Source organism: Macrobrachium nipponense, chromosome 30 (genome assembly GCF_015104395.2).
Source record: "Macrobrachium nipponense isolate FS-2020 chromosome 30, ASM1510439v2, whole genome shotgun sequence".
Taxonomy (NCBI): domain Eukaryota; kingdom Metazoa; phylum Arthropoda; class Malacostraca; order Decapoda; family Palaemonidae; genus Macrobrachium; species Macrobrachium nipponense.
The window spans coordinates 2490994-2512100 of NC_087218.1; the positions used below are offsets into that span (position 1 = coordinate 2490994).

General features: G+C 34.7%; 1 protein-coding gene across 1 annotated transcript in view; it reads left to right on the forward strand.

The window, feature by feature from the left end:
- Nucleotides 1–19893, forward strand: part of LOC135202225 (sphingosine kinase 2-like) — a 45198-nt gene extending 25305 nt beyond the window's left edge. The window contains exons 2-9 of the mRNA XM_064231491.1: nt 323–567; nt 3105–3220; nt 4232–4334; nt 9107–9224; nt 10018–10190; nt 13226–13439; nt 16498–16637; nt 18184–19893. Coding sequence (XP_064087561.1) covers nt 323–567; nt 3105–3220; nt 4232–4334; nt 9107–9224; nt 10018–10190; nt 13226–13439; nt 16498–16637; nt 18184–18366 — 1292 coding nt within the window. The 3' untranslated portion in view covers nt 18367–19893. The remainder of the gene's footprint in view (nt 1–322; nt 568–3104; nt 3221–4231; nt 4335–9106; nt 9225–10017; nt 10191–13225; nt 13440–16497; nt 16638–18183) is intronic.
- The last annotated feature ends 1214 nt before the right edge of the window (nt 19894–21107 follow it).

Here is a 21107-nt window from a genome sequence, read left to right on the forward strand (position 1 = left end):
AGTTGGGCAGTAGACAGGTATTCTTCTAGGAAAGGCAGTTGTTCAGTATCCTCTTTAAACAAATATTGAAATAAAAACTGTATTGAGGTTCTTCCCCCACAATGTTTGATTGGTCATTGACACCTCAGACTGAGTGCAAGAGTTCTCATTGAATGGACTGTGAAATTGAAGTTCTTGCCCTACCTGTGCAAGCTGTTGTACATGCTTCCTAAAGCAGGTTGATCTATTCTATATACCTTAAGTATATTATGATTCACATTGCTCATGTCTGAACAGTTATTAGTTTGAATGAGGATCCCCATTTATTTTATATTATTTTCAGGACATACTAGGAGTAGCATCAACAGAAGGAAAAAACTATTGATTGTTATCAATCCCAACTCAGGACCTGGAAAAGCCCATAGAATTTACAAAAAACAGGTAGCTCCTATTCTTGGAGAGGCTGAAGTACCTCATGAAGTTCTCATTACTAAAGCAGCAAATCATGCTTTGAATTTGGTCAGAAGTATGGATCTTGATCAGTATGCAGGCTTGGTGATTGTCTCAGGAGATGGCTTACTTTATGAGGTAAGTTTGATTTCCTGTATAGGACATTATATATAGAGAAAAACCAGTGTCTACATCATGGTTTATGCTATCGTGATACTGAGAGATAATTCATTAACAGTAGAGTAAATCTTTTGTAGATACTTCTAGGAAGTATGTAACAGTACTGTATCTGAAAGTTATTGGTAAAGATATTCAAGTGAAATGTTCTCCATCCATCTTGTGGCAGTTAGTTTGTGATTTAAAGAATTATATTGTCCAAATTTAGGGTGGACCAAAACTGTGGATAAGTGGTTTACAAATCGAAATTGCCTTTCTCCTTCTATGATTAGACTAGTGACATAATCTTTGCTTAACTAGCATAAGGGCATTTTGCTTGTATGGTAATGCAGTTTCCCACACATAGGAGAGCTTGAAAGAGGATGTAGTGAGTCAGCAGTTTGAATCTTTGGAAATATTTTTTTTTCTCTTATGTTTATGTTATTACAGAGATGGAATAAGTTATTTGGGTGGATTCTATAAGGACTGACTAGAACTGTACCAAGTTTTTTTATGCCTTGGTAACTGAACTGTGTGGTCTTTTAAGTGGTCATTTCTAATATGGGCCACTGTGGTTGTGCTCACATACTTTAATCAACTTTTATGGATAAAAAGATTTATGAATAATTGCAAAATTAGTATTACTGACTGTCTTTCATGAGAATAGTTGAATATTAGGATGACTGATTTAACATCAAAGCAAATTAGGGAACTACTTTATTCATCAGTGCCACAGAACTTGTACAAAAAGTGTTAAGATACTTTTGGAAAATGTTCATCAAGTGAAAGTGGAGAGAATAGGTTCATATTTTCAATTGACAATTTTTTTGTCTACTAAATTGTATGTAATGGTTTGTCTAGTCTAGAGTTATAGGTACTAGAGGAAGGAGGAAGTGAAAATACTATTGGTGTCCAACTTAGAGGAAATTATAGGTAAGACTTGAGCATGGATATGGTGTACTGGTGGATATCACAGTGGTATCTAACAGGTAGAGGGATGCTCATCAGAACAGTTGCTGAAACACACCTGCAGCAAAGCGATAATAGTAAGAGTATTTGAGGAAGTGGTTAGGGCCAAGTTGGTGATTAAACAAATCACCTGATTTGTAGTTAAGATGTGACTAAGAGATCAGGATCCAAATAGGAATTAAGGGACTGATAGACTAGTATCAAATTTAAGTAATTTTTTAGAATCATATTTAGCATTGCTACCCTTTGAAAGTTTATTTAGTGTTCTCAAATCCAGTGTCCTTTCAACAAATATTACAGCGAATTCAGTGTGGAGTCTCTGATGAGCAGAATTAACATCAACAGCAATGAGAGCCTCTTTGATCATGTGATTACAGAGAAGGCAGTGTTGGTTGATGGATGGAAACAAGCCAGTCTTTTCTTCAGATATCACTCATAATACATTTCTAAATGCAAAACTGATCCCTTTTCCATTTTGAGGCTTTATTTCTGTTATTGCCTTATATGTTATAAGGGATGTATAGCAATGTACATGGAAGAATGTGTTTGGCAATACTACAAAGAAAATGCTGGAAAAGTGTTGAGACACAGCATTGCCAGTTAAGGCAGTAATTTTATGTTTTTTTTTTTTTAATTGAGAAAGATTTACTATACAATTATTTTTTTCCATCTGTCCACCCGCCAGTGGTGTTTGGGTATGGTAACACTGCGTCCCGGGCTTTAGATAGTTACGCTATGTGTAAGTTTTAGGTAAATAAAAGGATATCTGGGTGTACATTTGCAACTGAAAAGGGTTTTAATAATTTACTGTATGCGAATTACACTGTTAATATTCGAAATAGGATATTGTTATTATTGTTGAATGTAAGCTGAATGTAACTATCTAAAGCCCGGGAGCAGTGTTACCATATGCATACACCACAGGCATATGGACAGATGGAAAAAAACAGAGTATAGTAGTGTGTCTTAGTCTTGAGTTCTTAGACCACTGAGGCTCCCCTCTGATGTGAATTGTATGTTTTTCTCTTGGTATTTTGAAGGAAAGTTGCTTTTTATAAGAGTGGTATTTGAAAATTTGTTGAAGAAGCTGTTATCCTCATTGAACATGGCAGTCTCAATCATCTAGATGCATTTTTTATAATTTTTTTATATTTAATCCTACTTTTGTTGCCAGTAAGGGTTTGAGTATAAAGTTATTTTAAAGAATAATGCATTTTTTGGAGGTGACAGTTATTGTTTTTGTGCTGTTTTTTTGGTAAGAATTCAGTCAGTTATCTCCATGAAGAGTGTACGTACTAGTAACAGGTGTAAAATGTATTCAAAAGAGTACTTATTAGGACCTTTAATTAATAATAACAAAATTTTTCTTAAATGGTGCTTTCATTCCAACCATATATAAGATAGAACTAAGCTAACATTGCTTGGATTGGGAAGATCTACTGCATTATAGCTTATGGACAAAGCGTTTGATACAATCTTTTTAATTTGGAACCTGACTGATTCATTACCAAAGTGATTTTCTTTTATTTCATAAAATAATTTTTTTGTAGATATACAATGGGCTCTTATCCAGACCAGACTGGGATAAAGCTATAGAATATCCAGTTGGAGTGATTCCTGGTGGATCTGGGAATGGTTTAGCTAGATCACTGGCTCATTATTTAGGGTAAGTGTACATTTACAACTGAGTGTTTGAAGCTAGTTGATTAACAACAATTTTTAATTTTAGTGTTTTAGGGAAAGATTATTCAATAAAAACTAAAAATACTTTAATTTTTTTTAAATAAGACACTTTTTGAATAATCTTTTTATGTAATTTTTATTGCATATCAGCCAGCACCTTACATTTAATTACTGTAACTGGATACTTATTTGCTTTATACCATTAGAATTACAGGCAGTACTTGACTTATGATGGGTTCGGCTTACAACATTCCAAGGTTACGACACTTTTCAATTATATTCGTCAGGAAATATTTCCAGGTTTACGACATGTGCTCCAGGGTTACGTAGCTTACAGCAGTAATCTGGTGGAAGAAAGATGACTAAAAATGCAAAATAATCAATATTTGAAGATTTTTTAAGATGAGAAATGCAATAACAATGCAGTTTACAGAGTTTTTCATACACCCAAAGCGTTAAAAGTAAGGTTTTCTTAGGATTTTTGACGATTTTCCGGCTTACGACAATTTTCGGCTTTCGATGCGTCTCAAGAACAGAGTCCTTGTTGTAAGCCGGGGACTGCCTGTATATTGCTAAGTGTGTTCATCATGAGGGTTGCTTAGCTTCTCAACGTGAGATATGTAGTTTTCATTGCTTACCACATGTAATTATAGTTGCGGGATTCATTGCCAATCATTTAAAGATTTCCATTTTCTATTGACTACCTATAGGAAGTACAAACCCCGTAGGTGGTTGGTGCCGTCAGTGCACCTCACACAGTATGCAGTAGGCATTACTTTAGGTTCTTTGCAGTGTTCTTTCAGCCCGTAGACACACAAAAGTACTTCCTTATTTATAAGTTCATAAAGTATGAAATTTTTCATTAGTACCTGTATCTATAAGTACGTACAGGGTTTGTTTATGAGATTACCATGTATGATATGTTAGTGAAGAGATTTACTTAAGAAGTTTCATAACTGCAATACCTTATATACATCTTCCCTCTCCCATCCAGTGAACCTTACCTGGCAAATCCTGTCTTGGTATCTACGCTTAATCTTGCATATGGATATACTTCACCAATGGACCTTGTACTTGTTCACACTCCTGATGCCCAAGTAAGATGATGCTATAGTAAATTTCTTTAAGGTTTTATTGTTCTTTATGGCTAAGATTACTAGTGAATACAAATTGCTTTTGAATATTTGGGCAATCTTAATTACAAGAAGTAAAGTCTACTTTGAGTTCCTTATAACACTGGAGGAGTTAACAGACTTATGTAATCAATAGACTTGAACAAAACAGTGTCTTCAAAGCTAGAATGTCCTATTTAGTTTATATATAAAGTAAGAGTCTTCTTCTTCCTAGCTTAAACCCATTTTTATATGGGGTCGCCATTACGAATGAGTCGTCTCCATCGATTTCTGTCTTGTGCCTCGTTCTCCATTTATACCTTTCAATTCCATATCTTCCCTTACACAATCACGCCATCTCTTTCTTGGTCTTCCCTTCTTCCTTCCTTCTACCCTGCACTTTCCATTTCCATCGTATGTCTTCCAACATGACGTTTCCTCCCTTCGTAACAGGTGTCCATACCATCGAAGCCTTCCTTCCTGTATTTTCTTCGATATTTCAGCTACCTTTGTTGATCCTCTTATATACTCATTTTATTATTATTATTATTATTATTATCTTATTATTATTATTATTATTATTATTATTATTATTGTACTTAGGAAGCAGACCCTCTCTCAAGCATACTTTATTAAAAGTAATGGTTACTTCAGCAGCGTTACACTTGTAGAGATTCTTCTCTATTTTCCGAATAGCGGCTTTTTCAGATAAACTATGATACCATAGTATCAAAGTCATTAACGATATATATATATATATATATATATATATATATATATATATATATATATATATATATATATATATATATATATATATATATAATATATATGTCTCTCTCTTTCTCTTTCTCTTTCTTGAAAACAAGCGAGCTTTCGTCTGGAGCTGCCAGACATACTCCATAGGCGCTCTACTAGCCTGTCTAAGTAGCACGGAAAAAAGCCGCTATTCGGAAAACAGAGAAGAATCTCTACAAGTGTAATGCTGCTGAAGTAGCCATTACTTTTTAATAAAGTATATTATTATTATTATTATTATTAATATATTATTATTATTGATTATTATTATTATTATTATTATTATTTATTATTATTGTTGTAGCAAACGGATCCACAGTTATGAAACTGTACAAACATACTATTTAAGAAGTAAAACTACTCAGAGAGCTTTTGAGGTTACAGATTTCTCAAAAAGTCTCTGTGTAGTTTTATTTTTTAAATATATTTGTTCGATTGCTTAACTGGGGATTTGTGTGTGTTTTTGAAGTTGTTATTATTATTATTAATATTATTAAGTAGTTTCATGAGACCCTTGAACAATATTTCTTGGTTCTTATAGAGCTTGGCAAAAGGAATTCTTTTTACTTCAGAGGTGAAAACTGGAGCATGAGAAAGTTATGGAAACCTGACACTTAAGTAGGAAGAGAACAAATGGGGATGGGTGAAAAGTAGAAAGTAGTGTAGTTTGTTGTTAATGGGATGTTGTCAAGAATATTTTGCACTGTGCCCAGTGTTTTGATTAAGGGACTTGTAGGCCATAAATGATAGGCCAGGAGACAACAATAAATGACAACTAGGTGTACACGTGGTGAAATGTCCTTGTTTAAGGGAGCCCAGTATGCTAATGAGTATGCTAGACTAGTCAAAAAGCCTGCCTTTTGCAACATATGAGTTGTAGTTGTATTGAGCTCATGAACTGAGGGGATGACAGGAATCATATTCATGGACCACGTAATGGGAAACCTTGCTGGAGCTGACTTTTGCAGTGTAAAAGACTGGAGAACAGAATTAACAATTTCTGTATGTATTAGAATAAATTTTAAAACCATAAAGCAAGGGTTCCACCAATGCTGCCTTGTACCCCATGATTGTGAAATAGCAAGGCGCTTGACCTCAGGACATAAAAATGTAAAACTGTTTACCAGATTTCAACTGGGCTCTCAGTGTGGAGGTAATCTAACCACATTTTCCATATACGTAGACTGATATGTTGGAAAGATGAAATCTGTAGTTTTGCACTAGATACCTAGCAATGTTACGCAAATAATGTTCATGGTAGACCAGGCGACTTCTGTTCCTTCTGTGTGGGATAGAACAGTGGATGGCAGGGGAATCTTTTCTCTTGCTTGTTGTTGAAGAAATAAGGAACCAATGACCGTTTGGCTAATTTAGAGCTACTAGGCAGGTAGTAGTTCCGTTGAAAACTAGTACAGGCAGTCCCCGGTTATCGGCGATCCGGTTTTTTGGCCCTTGTCTACCAATGACGATAACTGATTTTCAGCGCCTATGTACGATGATCCCTGTTATTGGCGCCGAGCCTTGGTTAGCGGCGCTGTTAATTGGGGCTTGGCACTATTATCGGCGAATTTTTGTTATTGTCATGCCATTGGGAACTGAACCCCTGCCAATAACCATGGACTGCCTGTAGAACATTGTTCAAAACTTTCAAAACCTGGGACAATGAAGGAAAAAGGTATATCGTCCTCCATTTTTTCCAGCCTTGTAGAAATGCATCTACTGCTATTGCCTGAATGTCCAGGTTCAGAGAAACACACACTGGAAGTTGATGGTTCTCGCATGTGGCAAACAGGTCCACTTCCAGATTGTGGATGCATGTTAGTAATTACTGACTTGAGAGGAGCTCGGCGTAAGCATAACCTCTCGTATAAAACATTGAAGTCATATTGTTTAGGACCAACAAAATATGGGTCCTTTTTGGAGGAGGTTTCAATTTTCTGAGATGGAAAGACAACCAATAGCCTCAAGATGGGTAACCATCTTCCCCCTAACTGACAATCCTCTCAATAGCTTCCCCAACCTGTCAAGGAGGCATCCGTATGAATTATCACTCATATGAACGGGTGGAGACGGGTGGAGTCAGTTCACCTGTTTGCCAGAGACCCCTTCTAGGTTCACAGATAGAATATCTTCCATATTCAGATATATGCTATCTCAAAGCCTTTTTGTGGCATGTGAGAGCCAGACTCTGTTTAAATCCTACAGTCACAATCTCAGGATTAGATCTACAGTACCATGGACCCAAACTGTAAGAGGCCCAGACTTCGTTCCAGCATTCTTCTGGAATAGCTGGGCTGTGCAAGTAAGTAATCTTCTCAGGTTTGGGTACTTTTGGCAATAAACAGCTTCCTGCAAAGAGTAGCCCAACAAAGTCCCAGCCTCAGAAAAAGCCTGCTGGATGTAAGGTGGGACTTTTTCCTATTAAGAAACCTTTTGACGGAGTCTGTCAACTACCGTTCTCAGGTTTTGTTAGCACTCTTCTTTGCTGGCTCTCCAGATTAGCCACCAGTTTAAATCCTTTGTTTGTGAGCTCCCATAAAATAAGTACAGTATAAATGAAAATTTATGCAAACAGTATGCTTGTTCAAATTTGATGGATCACTCTTCATTTGGAAGAATGCTTCTTGGGGACGACTATCTCTCTGACCCCCTTTTAAAATGGGATCTTCTTTTTTGGAAAACTACTTTAGAGGAGTGGGAGTGTGAGACCATCTCTACCCTAGCCCAGTAAAAATTATACTGTGTCACCTTAGCCCATTGAAAATTATACATTGTCCCCCAAGGAGAGGACTTCCACTGCATGCTATGCTGTAGAAGACAACCCCAAACATGAAAGTCCTGTGGGGGTCCACCTCTTCCCTTCCTTGTGGTATGCAGTCCAGGAGTTTTCCTTTTCCTGATAGGAATATCTGGTCCACTTTGGAATGGGTGTTGATGGTATTGTTGGCTTGTCAGAGGGATCCTCTATTATTGTCTGGAGAGTTGTACAGCTCTGGTTCACACCAAGCTTTCTTAGGCTAAGGAAGTATTAACTCTCAAGGTATTGTTTCCCAGATTCCCCTTTTTCAAGTGCTGTATATAAATTGTGCAATTCTGCACTCAGGCTTAACTAATGAGTTGCACAATAACAGACTTCAAAAAGGGTGCCAGCAGATAGGGGAAGAATGCAATAAGGAAGTTACAATGGGGAGCGATGTGTTGGTGCCCACCATTGCTTCCTTTTAAACCTTAATGCAACACACCAGAAAGTTGCTATTATGACTGGAATGCTCCAACTTTTGTTTTCCTCTTCAGGCTGTATGTTTGGTTTGTGACTCTCCTCTCGCCTCCTCTTGATCTTCTTCCTCTCTGCTGCTATGTGGCATCTCAGTCTCTTTTCTACAGGTACTGTTTGGGTTCCTGGTCCTTTGAGTTCAAGGGGGCAATTCGTCATCCTCTTCAATGAAACATTCTGAACAACTGCTAAGAGAACTCTTCCCACACTTGCTTTGGAAATTGATAAACTTTAGATTACACTATTCAATTATTTTTCTCCTGTTGTCATTCTTTGGAATTTTTTTCATGCTAATGTGTTCCCTGACTAACACACCTTTACCTTTTTTCTCTCCATGCCTGATTTTATTTATGTGTTGCACTAGAAAAAGACATTACACTGCTTATCTCATAAGCATTTACATTAAACTGATGTACGCATTTAAATGAATTGACTACATTATTGTAGGAATCTTTTGATATGAAAGACTTTTTGTAGATTCATTGTAGTTCATCTCACAACAAATGATGTTTTCTGGTATTTATGACACTAGTTGATGTTACACCAATTTGCTAGTGAAAATGAGTAAGTCAGCCAATTCACTCATGTCTAATTTATGTGTAAAACAAGTTTAGTTTTCTTTGTATAGAACTTATGGAAACTCAAAATGCTGAAAAATTTATAATGCATTTTATTCTGTTTACAGAGGCTGTCTTTCCTGTCAATTGGCTTAGGATTACTTTCTGATATAGATATTGAAAGTGAGAGGCTAAGAAGCATTGGAGAGTCAAGATTTGCTCTGTGGGCCATTGCACGGATTGCAAGTACGTATGTACTGTACAAATACTGAATAATTTATTGTCATATGGAATATTTTTAAAAATATTCTTTCAGCAATATGAAAGAAGCTCATTTGTTTTGTCATGAAATACAGTAGCTATAAAATAGCTAGATGACAATGCATTTGTTCATATGCATTTATGAACCTTAATTTTATGTGTTTAAGCTGGAAAATTTGTGTGAAAAGGCTAGTTTAAAAATTAAAGTTAATGTCACCTTCGGTTGTGTTGGTAAAATAATGATTGTTATAGCTCATGCCTTATTGCTTATTAATGCAGTGTTAATTTTTAGCCTGTGAATCTTTTGGAACAGTTTTGAATTAGTTAACATCTTGCTATAATACTTAAGCCAGTGGAATGCTAGCTTGATTGCTGTACCGAAACTAGATATAAAAAAAGAAACCTTAGTCATGTCCAATGGGAGCTCCTTATGGAACCTTGGTGGGAACAAGGAGAATGTAACTTGTTAGAGGATGAACAGCTGCTACGCTATCAAAAATAGCTTTTTTCTACTTCAAAACCAGTTTTTTTATGATTAATCCATACCTTTCTTCTTGTCCCCTCCTTTTCCACATTCAGAGGGCCCTGGCTGCTTAATTATAGGTGAAGAGCTTTGAATGAATAAATTTTACCAGTCTTTATTGTTCAAGAATATCTTTCTTTTTTATGGTATGTCCTTTTGTAAATTTAGAAAATATTGTATTCGTATGAAAGTACTATAACAATAGCTTGTGAGTTGAACATACTTTTACATTGTAGTTTTATTTTTTATGTGCAGACTTGCGAAGATACCGTGCTAAGTTATCATTCAGGCGCTTACATAAGGCTTTGGTGAATAACAATCATAAAAGACATAAAATACAGCGGTCCCAGACAGTGGAGGAAGAACCTTATACAGAAAGTAGAGAAGAAGGGGGTCAACTGTCTAGAAGTCACAGTGTTACACAAGTAGTACGTATAGTATTCTTCTCATTTTATCATTTGCAACACAATAATAATTTTTAAAATATTTTTTATTATGAATTTTTTTTGGATATAGATTTAATAATATAATGATAATAATAGTAAATGGAACATTTGTACTTGCTATTTATAACACCTCATGTACAGTTTTAAGACACAGCATGACTTTGATGTTAAGGGAACAGTATATATCTTTAAGTCTATATTTGAGGTCCTGTTATGTATGCCTATTGAAATGTACTTAGGCCCACCTGTTTTTAATCCAGAGCTCCATGAGCTCAACTTTTTTATGTGTCAATAGTGTCATGTTTAGCAACCAAATGCCACTACATACTTGGTTTAGGCTGAAGATAAAATAATGAAACTAAATATATATGTATATAGGGAAAGTCAAGAGAAAGGCAGAAAGCAAAATTTACTCTTTAAGAAAAGTGCATAACCTACTGGTTCACAACACTTTTAAGATCTTAGAGTTACAGCCTGCTCCTAGGAATTTACTCTGACTGATGAAGTATGGCGTGAAGATCTTGTTGCAGTTTCTTCTGTAATTTCTGTTGCCTGAAGTTAGTGATGTTCAGTATTTTGGTGCATCTCAATTTTTGCAGAGAAAAGAAGGTGGACTGGGTTTAGAGTATGGTCATCATTCCCATGAAAAAGCATATTAGAACTGCTCACATATGGAAATGTTGTTGTCTGTCTGTTTTGAGTTGGTTGACACTGTTCTTAGTAAAGTTGTGTTACACTGTTAAAAACTAAATTTACTTTAAGGTTCTGAAGCAGATGAGGGAGCCAGTGCAAAGTAAGAGGCTTGAGGAATTGACTGACAGGAATTGGATACTGTACTACGACGATGTACCTGTGCTATTCCCTGTTTTGTGAAGTATGAAGCTACTGTCTTTCCCTGATCTCCATGTTCTTAATAGTATTTGGCCAGTCACTTATTTTCTGATTGCAGAGAGTTGTCAACCCTCAGAATGTGTTCCAAGATTCATTCTCTGACCATAAAAACATGCTAAATTATGTATTAATATTGGATGGGAGTAATTTGAAAGAGGTAAATCACATTAAGTGGAACATGAGGCAGTAAATATACTGTACAAAATTTAATTTGTGCTATAAATACAAACAATTTACAGTATTTTCATTTAATTTGAATACTAACTATTTCATATAATGTACAGTATTTCTGATGAGTTAATGCCAATTATCAGATGACAAACAGATCTGCAGTATTCTGTTTGGAGACTGATACAGTTGGTAATACCCAGTAACTTCACGAATCTATAGGTATATCAATGGTTTCTGGGTATCGTGAATCTTGCACAATAATAACAATACACATCAGAAATGTTGCAAGAATTAAAGAATAAAATGCTGTAAGGGAAATAACAAAGATAAGCAAGTTAAATAACAAAGAAAAATTAATAAGAAATATAAACAATGAAGTGAGACACTTGTGAGCCTGCTTAACTAAAGAGCACTTGCATATAGTAAACGTTGTAAAGTAAAGCCAAAATCGAGTGACAAAGGAGCTAAGATAGATGAGTAGTGTCAAATCTATGAAATTCGTAGTATAAATTGTACCGAATAGGTATATTTTTAAAGAATTCTTAAATAGATTTGCCCCAGATTTTTTTATTTACCATCTAAAATGTTGTCCATTCCATTACCACAAGATAAAAAAATAGTACATTTCACAAATGTGTAGACTTCTAACGTCATTGAACGACCCTAACCCAACCCTAAAAGACAATGGTGTGTCCCTTTAAATTATGTTTAAGCACCCAGGCTACGGAAGTCGCCTAAAATGTTTTCAAGTATTTTCACCAGTTCCAAAGCACAAAGGGTACCAGATTTTCTTAAGGTTTGTTTCGTTACTTGGAACCACAAAGTACAGGCAGCCTCCTGTTAACGGCAGGGTTTCCATTCCTGGCCAAGCGCCGCTAACCGAAAATTGCCGATAATTATAGTAATAAATGGCATTTACAACATCATAAGTGCCCATAAACTGCTTATCGACATCGTTGACCGCTTATTGGTGCCGATAAACTGCTTGCCGATGCCAATAAACCGCTTACTGACGTCGATAAACTGCTTACTGATGTCGATAAACTGCTTACCGACACCAAAAATCACTTACCGACACTGAAAATCTGGTTAACGATGTCATTAGCCAATTTTACGGAACACTGTTAACTGACACTGTTGATAAGTGGGAGCTACCTGCACTACATATTGTGTGTGACTTATTAGTGTGTGAAACTTCACAGTGACTTAAAATTCTTCACAGTAGAAAATATTCTTAGTGAACTTTCACAATCACTCAAAATATACAGTAGTACTACCCTGTATCACCTGAAGGTTTTGAAGCAAATCAGCTGGTAATAAAAAGCAGAAGATTGTGGAAAGCACAAGTTAGCAGCTTTTGATTTTGATGCACTTAGTGTCTTATAGCTTCTTTTTAGCAAGTTAGCCTCAGCTATTTTGATGAATGGTTACGACCTTTGACTTCACGCTGTTTGCTTGTCGAGTTTCCCACTTTTGTTGATGTAAGAGTGCATTTCATCTCTGAGTCATAGAGTTTAAGGTTAGTTTTTATTCAACATCCTTGAAGAGAGTGATAAGGACATAACTGTCCGAGCAGGTGATCTGTACAAAATTGTTTTTTGCCTATAAGCTACATCTTATTTTCAGGATTTGGTTTCTAATTCAATGATAAATTATCTGTAATATGATGTTTGTGTGTCATGCAATACAAATAAAAAAATTTCACCTTCATTTTACGGTAAGGGTTATCTAAGTAGATATATTTATATGCCTTATAATATATTTTAGAAGGAAGGAAAAGATGAGAGAATGATATGACCACAATTTTTTAATCATCTGCCAAGTGGTATTGCATGAAACATCTAGAAATATTTCCTTCAATACGTTATTGTGATAACTAAAAAGATGACAGACGGTAAATCTTAATTTGCAGTTGTATTCAAAGGTCACTCATTTTCATTTGTCTTAATTGACAGGAAGAGGACGAGTTTGATATGAATGCCTCTCTAGTCAAAGTAGACCCAGTTAAAGCAGGAGAAAATTCTGAAGATGACTTCCTGTTGAATGGAAAACCAGAGTATGAGAAACAAGGTGACGAATTCAGTAAAAACATCACTGCGCAACTACAAGGTGGATGCCATATGCCAAAGCTAGGAGAATCATTGCCCAATGACTGGGAAACTGTTGAAGGTGAGATAAAGATTTGCATCTTAACTTTCCAAGACTATATAAATTTTTTTTTTTCAAGTTATTTCATACTAACCTGTTAATTATATGTATATATATATATATATATATATATATATATATATATATATATATATATATATATATATATATATATATATATCTATATATATATATATATAATATATATATTATATATATATATATATATATATATATATATATATATTATATATATATATATATATTAATATATATATATATATATTATATATATATATATATATATACATATATATATATATATATATATATATATATATATATATATATAATATATATATATATATATATATATATATATATATATATATATATATAAATATATATATATATATATATATATATATATATATATATATATATATATATAGATATCTATATAAATAAGATAGATACGAGATAGATAGATAGATAGAGATAGATAGATAGATAGATAGATAGATAGATAGATAGATAGATATGCATTTGTGACAAGAATGTTTCAAGGTTCACCAGTCATTGTCTATCAGACAGAAGATCATGTTTATTATGTGCCTTTCAGTTCTCCAGCTAACCTTTTGAATAAACTGTACTAACAAAAGTGAGAATATTGGTGCTGAACATATGATCAATATATGCACTGAAATATTAGTTGCTTACTAAAGCTTTTGCTTTCATGGAAAAATGGTCTGCAGTTTGGTTAGCAGTTAACTTTAAGGAATTCAGATGATATTTGCAGTGTAATGCAAATATCTGACTGCAAATATAATGTAATCCATAGAAAAACACTAATTTCACAACTTTTAATTTTATTTTGTTTTTTTTCCTTTTTGGAAGTTTTTAGCTTCAAAATGATGAGCAGTTAAGCAAAAATATAGCAGTGCCCAAAAGTGGTCATCAAGTGATTTGCCACTGACGAGTCTTGGAGAATTGTCTAAACTGTATTTCTAAAATAATTTTTTAAACAGGTTAAATTTTTATTCCACACAAATTATAGGAAGCTGGTATAAATGCCACCAATTATATGAAGCTGGTATAAATGTCGACTATGTTAGATCCCTGCACATGTAGCCAATAAGGGAAATAAAGATGTTAATTAAACAGCCAAGGCTGTAACTACTGTGGTAAGATTTAATAGAAGTACAGTATTGCTGTTATTAATATTTGTCCATTTCTGAAACACATCATCTCTGATAAATGGCAGACTTATAGACAGATTAAAACCACTTTTGGACACTGGTCATCATTACCACACAGAACCAAGTATATTCCACCTTATCATATTTGTTTGACTCCTGGGTATCTTATAAGTAACCCACATGACTCAACAAAATTCAATAGAATGCAGAACACACATAATTAAACATATTTTATGACTGGCAGAGTGGTGCTTGTGGGAGCATACACTTGGTTTCCCCAATCATTCCTTACACATTTTCATGAGGAGGGTGGGTACCCACCCTTGTGTCCATATATGACAGGCATAATCTTTGTATCTCGGTAGAGACAGATTTTTAAAGTAATTAATATATTTTGGAGCCTTTCTCATTGTAAGTAATCAACATCTACATTGTTTCTTTGATTTTTCACACTGATTTTGTGGCTGAAAGTACAATGAGTAACATCAGTTGATGAGATTGGGCATCTTAATTCCCAATCCCTACCCGAGTACCTTTCTTGTTAGTCAGTACACAGTTGGTCCAGTGCATGTGCCAAAGGTACTCCATATATGAAAGGCTCCTGTTTGTATACCTAAATAAAGTACAAATTACCATAGTCTTGTGTCAGACACTCTGACTTTGGAGATACTACCCACTTTTGACTAGCAAAATTTTGGGAAACCGTATACGTATAGAGAAATAAGGCTGGATGACTTTCACTTATTTATTGTCTGCATTTTCCTTTTACAGTACATAGACATGGTAAGTTTACACACAAAGTTAAGACAATCTCCCTATATAGATACCCATGGTACTGTTACACCTTTGCTAAAATATTCCAGCTCAGTAATTCATTGTTTGGCCCTACAGGGTTTTTCCCCTCATTAGAGTATCTTTTATAACCAAAGAATAGTATGTAGGTTCAGAGTAAAAACACAATATTTACTATATGTAGATCATTTTAGTTGATGAGATTGCCCTGGCTTTTAGTTGTCATGCTACACATAATTACTTGTCTCAACTTTTGAAGTGCTGTAACTTTGGCTGATACAGCATATAGTTTATTACAGTTTTTCATTTCCTGTACATAAAAAATATATATTTCACCCTGTATGTTGACGCAAAGCATTTTATTTTTACTTATCTGAAAACAGTCTTCTAAGTTTCTGAAACCATGTTTACATACAGGATATGGTAGCAAAAAATTATTTTTTTGATGTAATTACTGTAATTTTTCCCTTTTGGAAGTAGGTTCAAGTAAACTTCTATTTAATTTTTTTTTTACTGTAGCTTTTTTCTTCTACAGAAATCTTTACCATTTTAGAAATGTACAAGAAGTACTGAAAGTTTCATCATAAAATAAAATGTGTCCTGTTTCTCAGAGTTCATAAAATCATTTCTAGGAACAATTCACTCAACCTAATGACAAAGAGCAATCTGTAGTTTTCATACTAATTTTGTAATACTGTACATCCTTACTTACCTTTTATATTGTTTTATTGAAGCAGACTGTTTGATGTAAAAAAGCTGGATTTAAATTAGAGATCACTAATGGTGTCTCTGCATTATAAATTCTATAGCAGTGTACAGTAAACTCAAATGACAATCCAGGAGGGGAATGGTCACTTGTGATAGAGAAAAGTTTGGTATGAAAAAATTGAGAAATAAGACAATCAAATAGTTACTGTAATTAAAACAGTTTATTTTGTTGCATAGCCACATTTATTGACTGGATTTTTTTATTTGCAAGATATTTGTTTCACTATCTGTATAATGATTTTGCTTGGTATATTTTTATTCTTGATGTACCAAAAATTTGTATTTATTCTTGACGTACCAAACATTTGTATTTATTTCAGATGACTTTATCATAATATATGCAGTTTATCAGAGTCATATTGGAACTGACGTATTTCTTGCTCCAAATGCGGCTTTGAATGATGGCATCATTTGGTTACTTCTAGTCCGTGGAGATGCTACTAAATCCAGTATTACCAAAGTAAGTGCTGTTGAAGAGTATTTTTCTGACATTTTTATATTGATGTGGTGTTGGCTAAGGTTCTCATATATGCAAGTTAAGAAGTAATAAGTGTTAGTGATAAAAGAAATGTTCTTTTGAATGTAGCATTGTCTTTAGCACATTCATTTGACAGAACAAAGATAGTATTGAACTGTCATGCTGTAAAAGGAGAGTTTTAATTATTCTAATGCTGATGCAACTGATCTATTCTATCATTCTTACCCACTAACACCTTGGCTGGTGAGAAGGAAAAGAATTGAACCACTTGAAAGCTTTCCAAGCAACAAGTTTCTGCCTTTACATATGTGCAAATGCTACTGGTGGGCATATTTTCAAACCAGTGGTAATTGGACATGCAGAGCAACCTTGTGTCTTGCATTTGGTGGACAGGTTCCCAGTAATTTGGTATCATTCAGCGAAGGCTTAGTTCACTGCCAAGATTGTAACCAATTTGTTCCATAATTCTTTTAAGGAGCTTACAGTATTCATTATCACGGGACCTTGGCATTGCTAGACATTGAGTGAAGCCTTTGCTTTCTCATGGACAATGTGCCTGTGCATCCTAATACAGGCCAATTTGTTGGTGATAAAGGTCATATTAGGGCCATGTATTTGTAAAGTTTTTGGTCACAATGGTGAGCAGGATACCAATGACTGCATATATAATCTGTCATAGGGATGCCAGTTGATAGGGCCTCAAGTTAGAGTGAGACGTGTCTGGACTTTCACTTTAGGAAAATCATTGGAGAACCAAGTGTTCCCTTATAGATAGAGGTTAATTAACACGGTTGAGAGAGAAGAAGAGAAGAGAGAGAAGAGAGAGGAGAGAGGAGAGAGAGACGAGAGAGAGAGAGAGGAGAGAGAGAGAGAGAGAGAGGAGAGAGCGGAGAGAGAGAGAGAGAGAGAGAGTTTTTTTGTCTAGCTTTCTTTTAAACTCTTACCCACATCTGGTTTGCTGTTTACAACTTCTGGTGGCAGTTTATTCCATGTGTCACATATCTTGTATGTATAGAAGTTCCCATAATGGGATGTGGTTTTTGTATCTCTTCAGTTCTAGTTTCTATTACCATTTCCGTTTCGTTGATCTATTGGTTTCGGTTTTCATTTACCGTAAATAGGTTACTGTCTACTTTTGTTATGTCTTTCAGTATTTTAATGTGTCTATTAGTTGTCCTCACAATCGTCGTGTTTTTAAGCCATACATGTTCAGGCTCTCTAGTTGTCTTTGATAATCTATTTGCCTGATGGATGGAATTAACTTTATGGTTCTTGCTTGTACCCCTACTAGTCACCAACACTGTACTGCATATTCAAGATGAGATCTTACTATTGATGTGGCAATTTGAGCTGGTGCTGAAGAGTATGTCCACAAAAAAGTCAATGATTCATATCCCCTTGGGAACAATGACCTCATTTTGTATTTATCAAAGAATTACTTTTTTTGTCTTTCTTGATTCAAGCATTCAGGTGTAAAAGCTGCATATAAAATGTGTCTAGCATCTTACTTTTGTTTTCATTTTTTCAGTTCCTGCTTGGAATGGATGGAAGTCACATAAATATTCCAGGGGTAGAAATGATACCTGTGGAAGCCTTCAGGGTGGAACCCTCAGGGAAATCTGGATATCTCACTGTAGATGGTGAAGTCATTCCATGGGGCCCTTTGCAAGCCCAAATACTTCCAAGTAAAGGGAGAATAATCACTCGGTGATGTACTGTATTAGCCACATATACTTCTTATGCATCTTGCACTGTCAAGAAAGTATTTTGAAAGGTTCTATAAATTTCAAGCAGGGTGAGCCTGTCTCTGGCAGTTTTTTTAAGTAATTTTTTTAGTTGTATTTACTATAACAACATAATGCTCAACTCTAAGGGCAAACATTCCTTTTACATTTGTTGTGATATTAATTTTTGAAAGCTGGGAAAAGATTTTGTTACAAATCCAAGCATGAACTTAAGGTGTATTTTCTAGTATTTCTAGTATATAATATATGTATGTATATTTGTAATTACCGTATTATACTATATTTTTTACTGTCATATTAACTTACTTAAGGTAGTACTAGGTTATAGAATATGTATTTATTATGAATCATAAAAATTTTCTCATAAGTTTGCAAGGGTACATTGTATTTGGATTTATGAGGGCATTGGAACCATCCATTTTCAGAAGCTCATCTGAAATTTGGTAGCAATTTTCATTCATGTATGTTGAACCATTTTAGAACTGTTGCAAGTAGTATCACAGGGTGTTTTAAGTGTTAATTTGTTGCACATTCCTTTTAATATAGTTATACATTTTTTTATCAGTGGTAATTCATTGAGAGAATGTAGCTATATATTAAAAGGAAGTTTAGCAAATGAGCCATTCTGGTTTTAATTGTTTCTTATTTGTATTTATTAATCATATTTCATTGGATGAAAGAACAAAATTAGCAGGTAATTTACAATAGAACTTTGCTTTTACTGTATTCTTTGAATTGTATTTTGCAATAATACCATAGCTGTGATTGCCATTTTGCCAACTATTTTCTCCGTAGTTGTAAATACTGTAGCTACTTTTTAGGATAACTTTAAATTTACCTTTACATGTAGTGTAGTTAAGCAGATAGCTTGACATGGCCTGGAAGGGTTCCTTCATAAAACATTTTGTTACATAAAATTCCCTCAGGAATGAGTTGCTCTCAAGTTATATCTTAAAAGAAATTATTAGTGAAGTGTGCAAGTAATCCATGAGGTTCTACATAAACTTAAGGGTTTTTGCCATGCTGGTTTCATGGACATCAAGTTGTTGGCCAGTAGTTTCCAAAGTATAATACAAATGATAGGTTCATACCTCCAACTTGATCCTGGAATAAACCTGAAATATGTATCTTTTATCATGATACAAAGGTATGTAGTTCCAAAGTATTTATTGTTTTTACATCATAATATGTATGGTTGTTGTCCATCAATCTCTGATATACACTGAATGATTATTTAGAGATTAGCATATGATTTAGTTTCATAAATTTTTGACAATCTGTAACATTATAACCATAGTTTTTAGCACAATTTTTTAGTCTGTTCTTCAAGATACAGATACCAATTATATGTTTTGGAATATCATGCTTATGCTATAATCTATTCTTTATCTGTATTGATTTTCTGTTATACATTGTTAAATCACATAATCTAATATCATGGTCTTATTCAGAAAAATTCTGTTCTTTTATCAGTAAAATATAAAATTTTTAAATCAGAAGCTTGAACTTACCTCCCCTGATTGTTGATCTTCACTCGTAGAACACTGGTCAGTCACAGTCATCAAGAGAATCAGTGTCAAAAAACTATACCCCAGTTCATGAATACCAGGTAGGAAAAGAATAAGGTCATGGTCCCACGAACTGCTAATTTCTACCAAGGAACTCTCGTAGTGAATTGGAATTCCTTCTGATGGAGGAGACTCTTGCATATCATAATGTCAACAAAGGAATCCACTATATGAAGTAAATTTACCTCAACTGTGGGCTGAGGAAGGTTATTAGAATGGGAACCAACACAGGAGCAGGAACAGTCACTGTAGCTACGTATAGTGATTGTTAGCCTAAAAAATCAGTTACAGTCAGTAAGAGGATCACAGGAAAATCAGGCGCCTCAATGGCGTGGTTGGTATGGTGTTGGTGTCCCACCTCAGTGGTCGCGAGTTCGATTCTTGGCCATTCCATTGAGGAGTGAGAGATGTGTATTTCTGGTGATAGAAATTCACTCTGGACGTGGTTCGGAAGTCACGTAAAGCCGTTGGTCCTGTTGCTGAATAACCACTGGTTCCATGCAATGTGAAAACACCTTACAAACTAAACAAATAAATCACAGGAAAATCAATCAACTATGGTAGATGTGGGGCACAACAGCTAGAATAGTCTTTTGAAGAGGTGCCAGCACTGTATTGGGAGCCACCTGGAACAGGAACAGTCACTCAGCAGAAACAGTAACCACAACAAGGGTGGTCAGTGTACCTAAAATGGTCTTAGAGATACTTTGTCATGGAAAGCTGGGACCAGGTCACTCCAAAGGGTGCACCAATGTCATCATACGTGGAAAGCTCAGAGTACACTGATTTGTTGTTGAACTTTGAAAATTTTATCTAGTTCTGGTACAGTGTGTGAATGCAAATGTGGTGTCTCAGACCACATGGTTCAGATGATGCCAGAGATGTACAAGCTCATGGTTGAGAAGATGATCATTGATTACCTGCCCTTCTAATGGCTAAATCCAGTGTGGGAGTGAAGTGTATGTTGCACAGATATCACAATTTTCCAATTGTAATTCCACTTCTACAAAAAATTCATAATGACTCAAAAAAATACCACATACTACACACATTTCAAACCCCTCTGCTGCATTTGATTGTCTAAAAGACCACAATAGAACTAATAATTTTATTGTAAAATAAAATCCATTTGTGTGGAT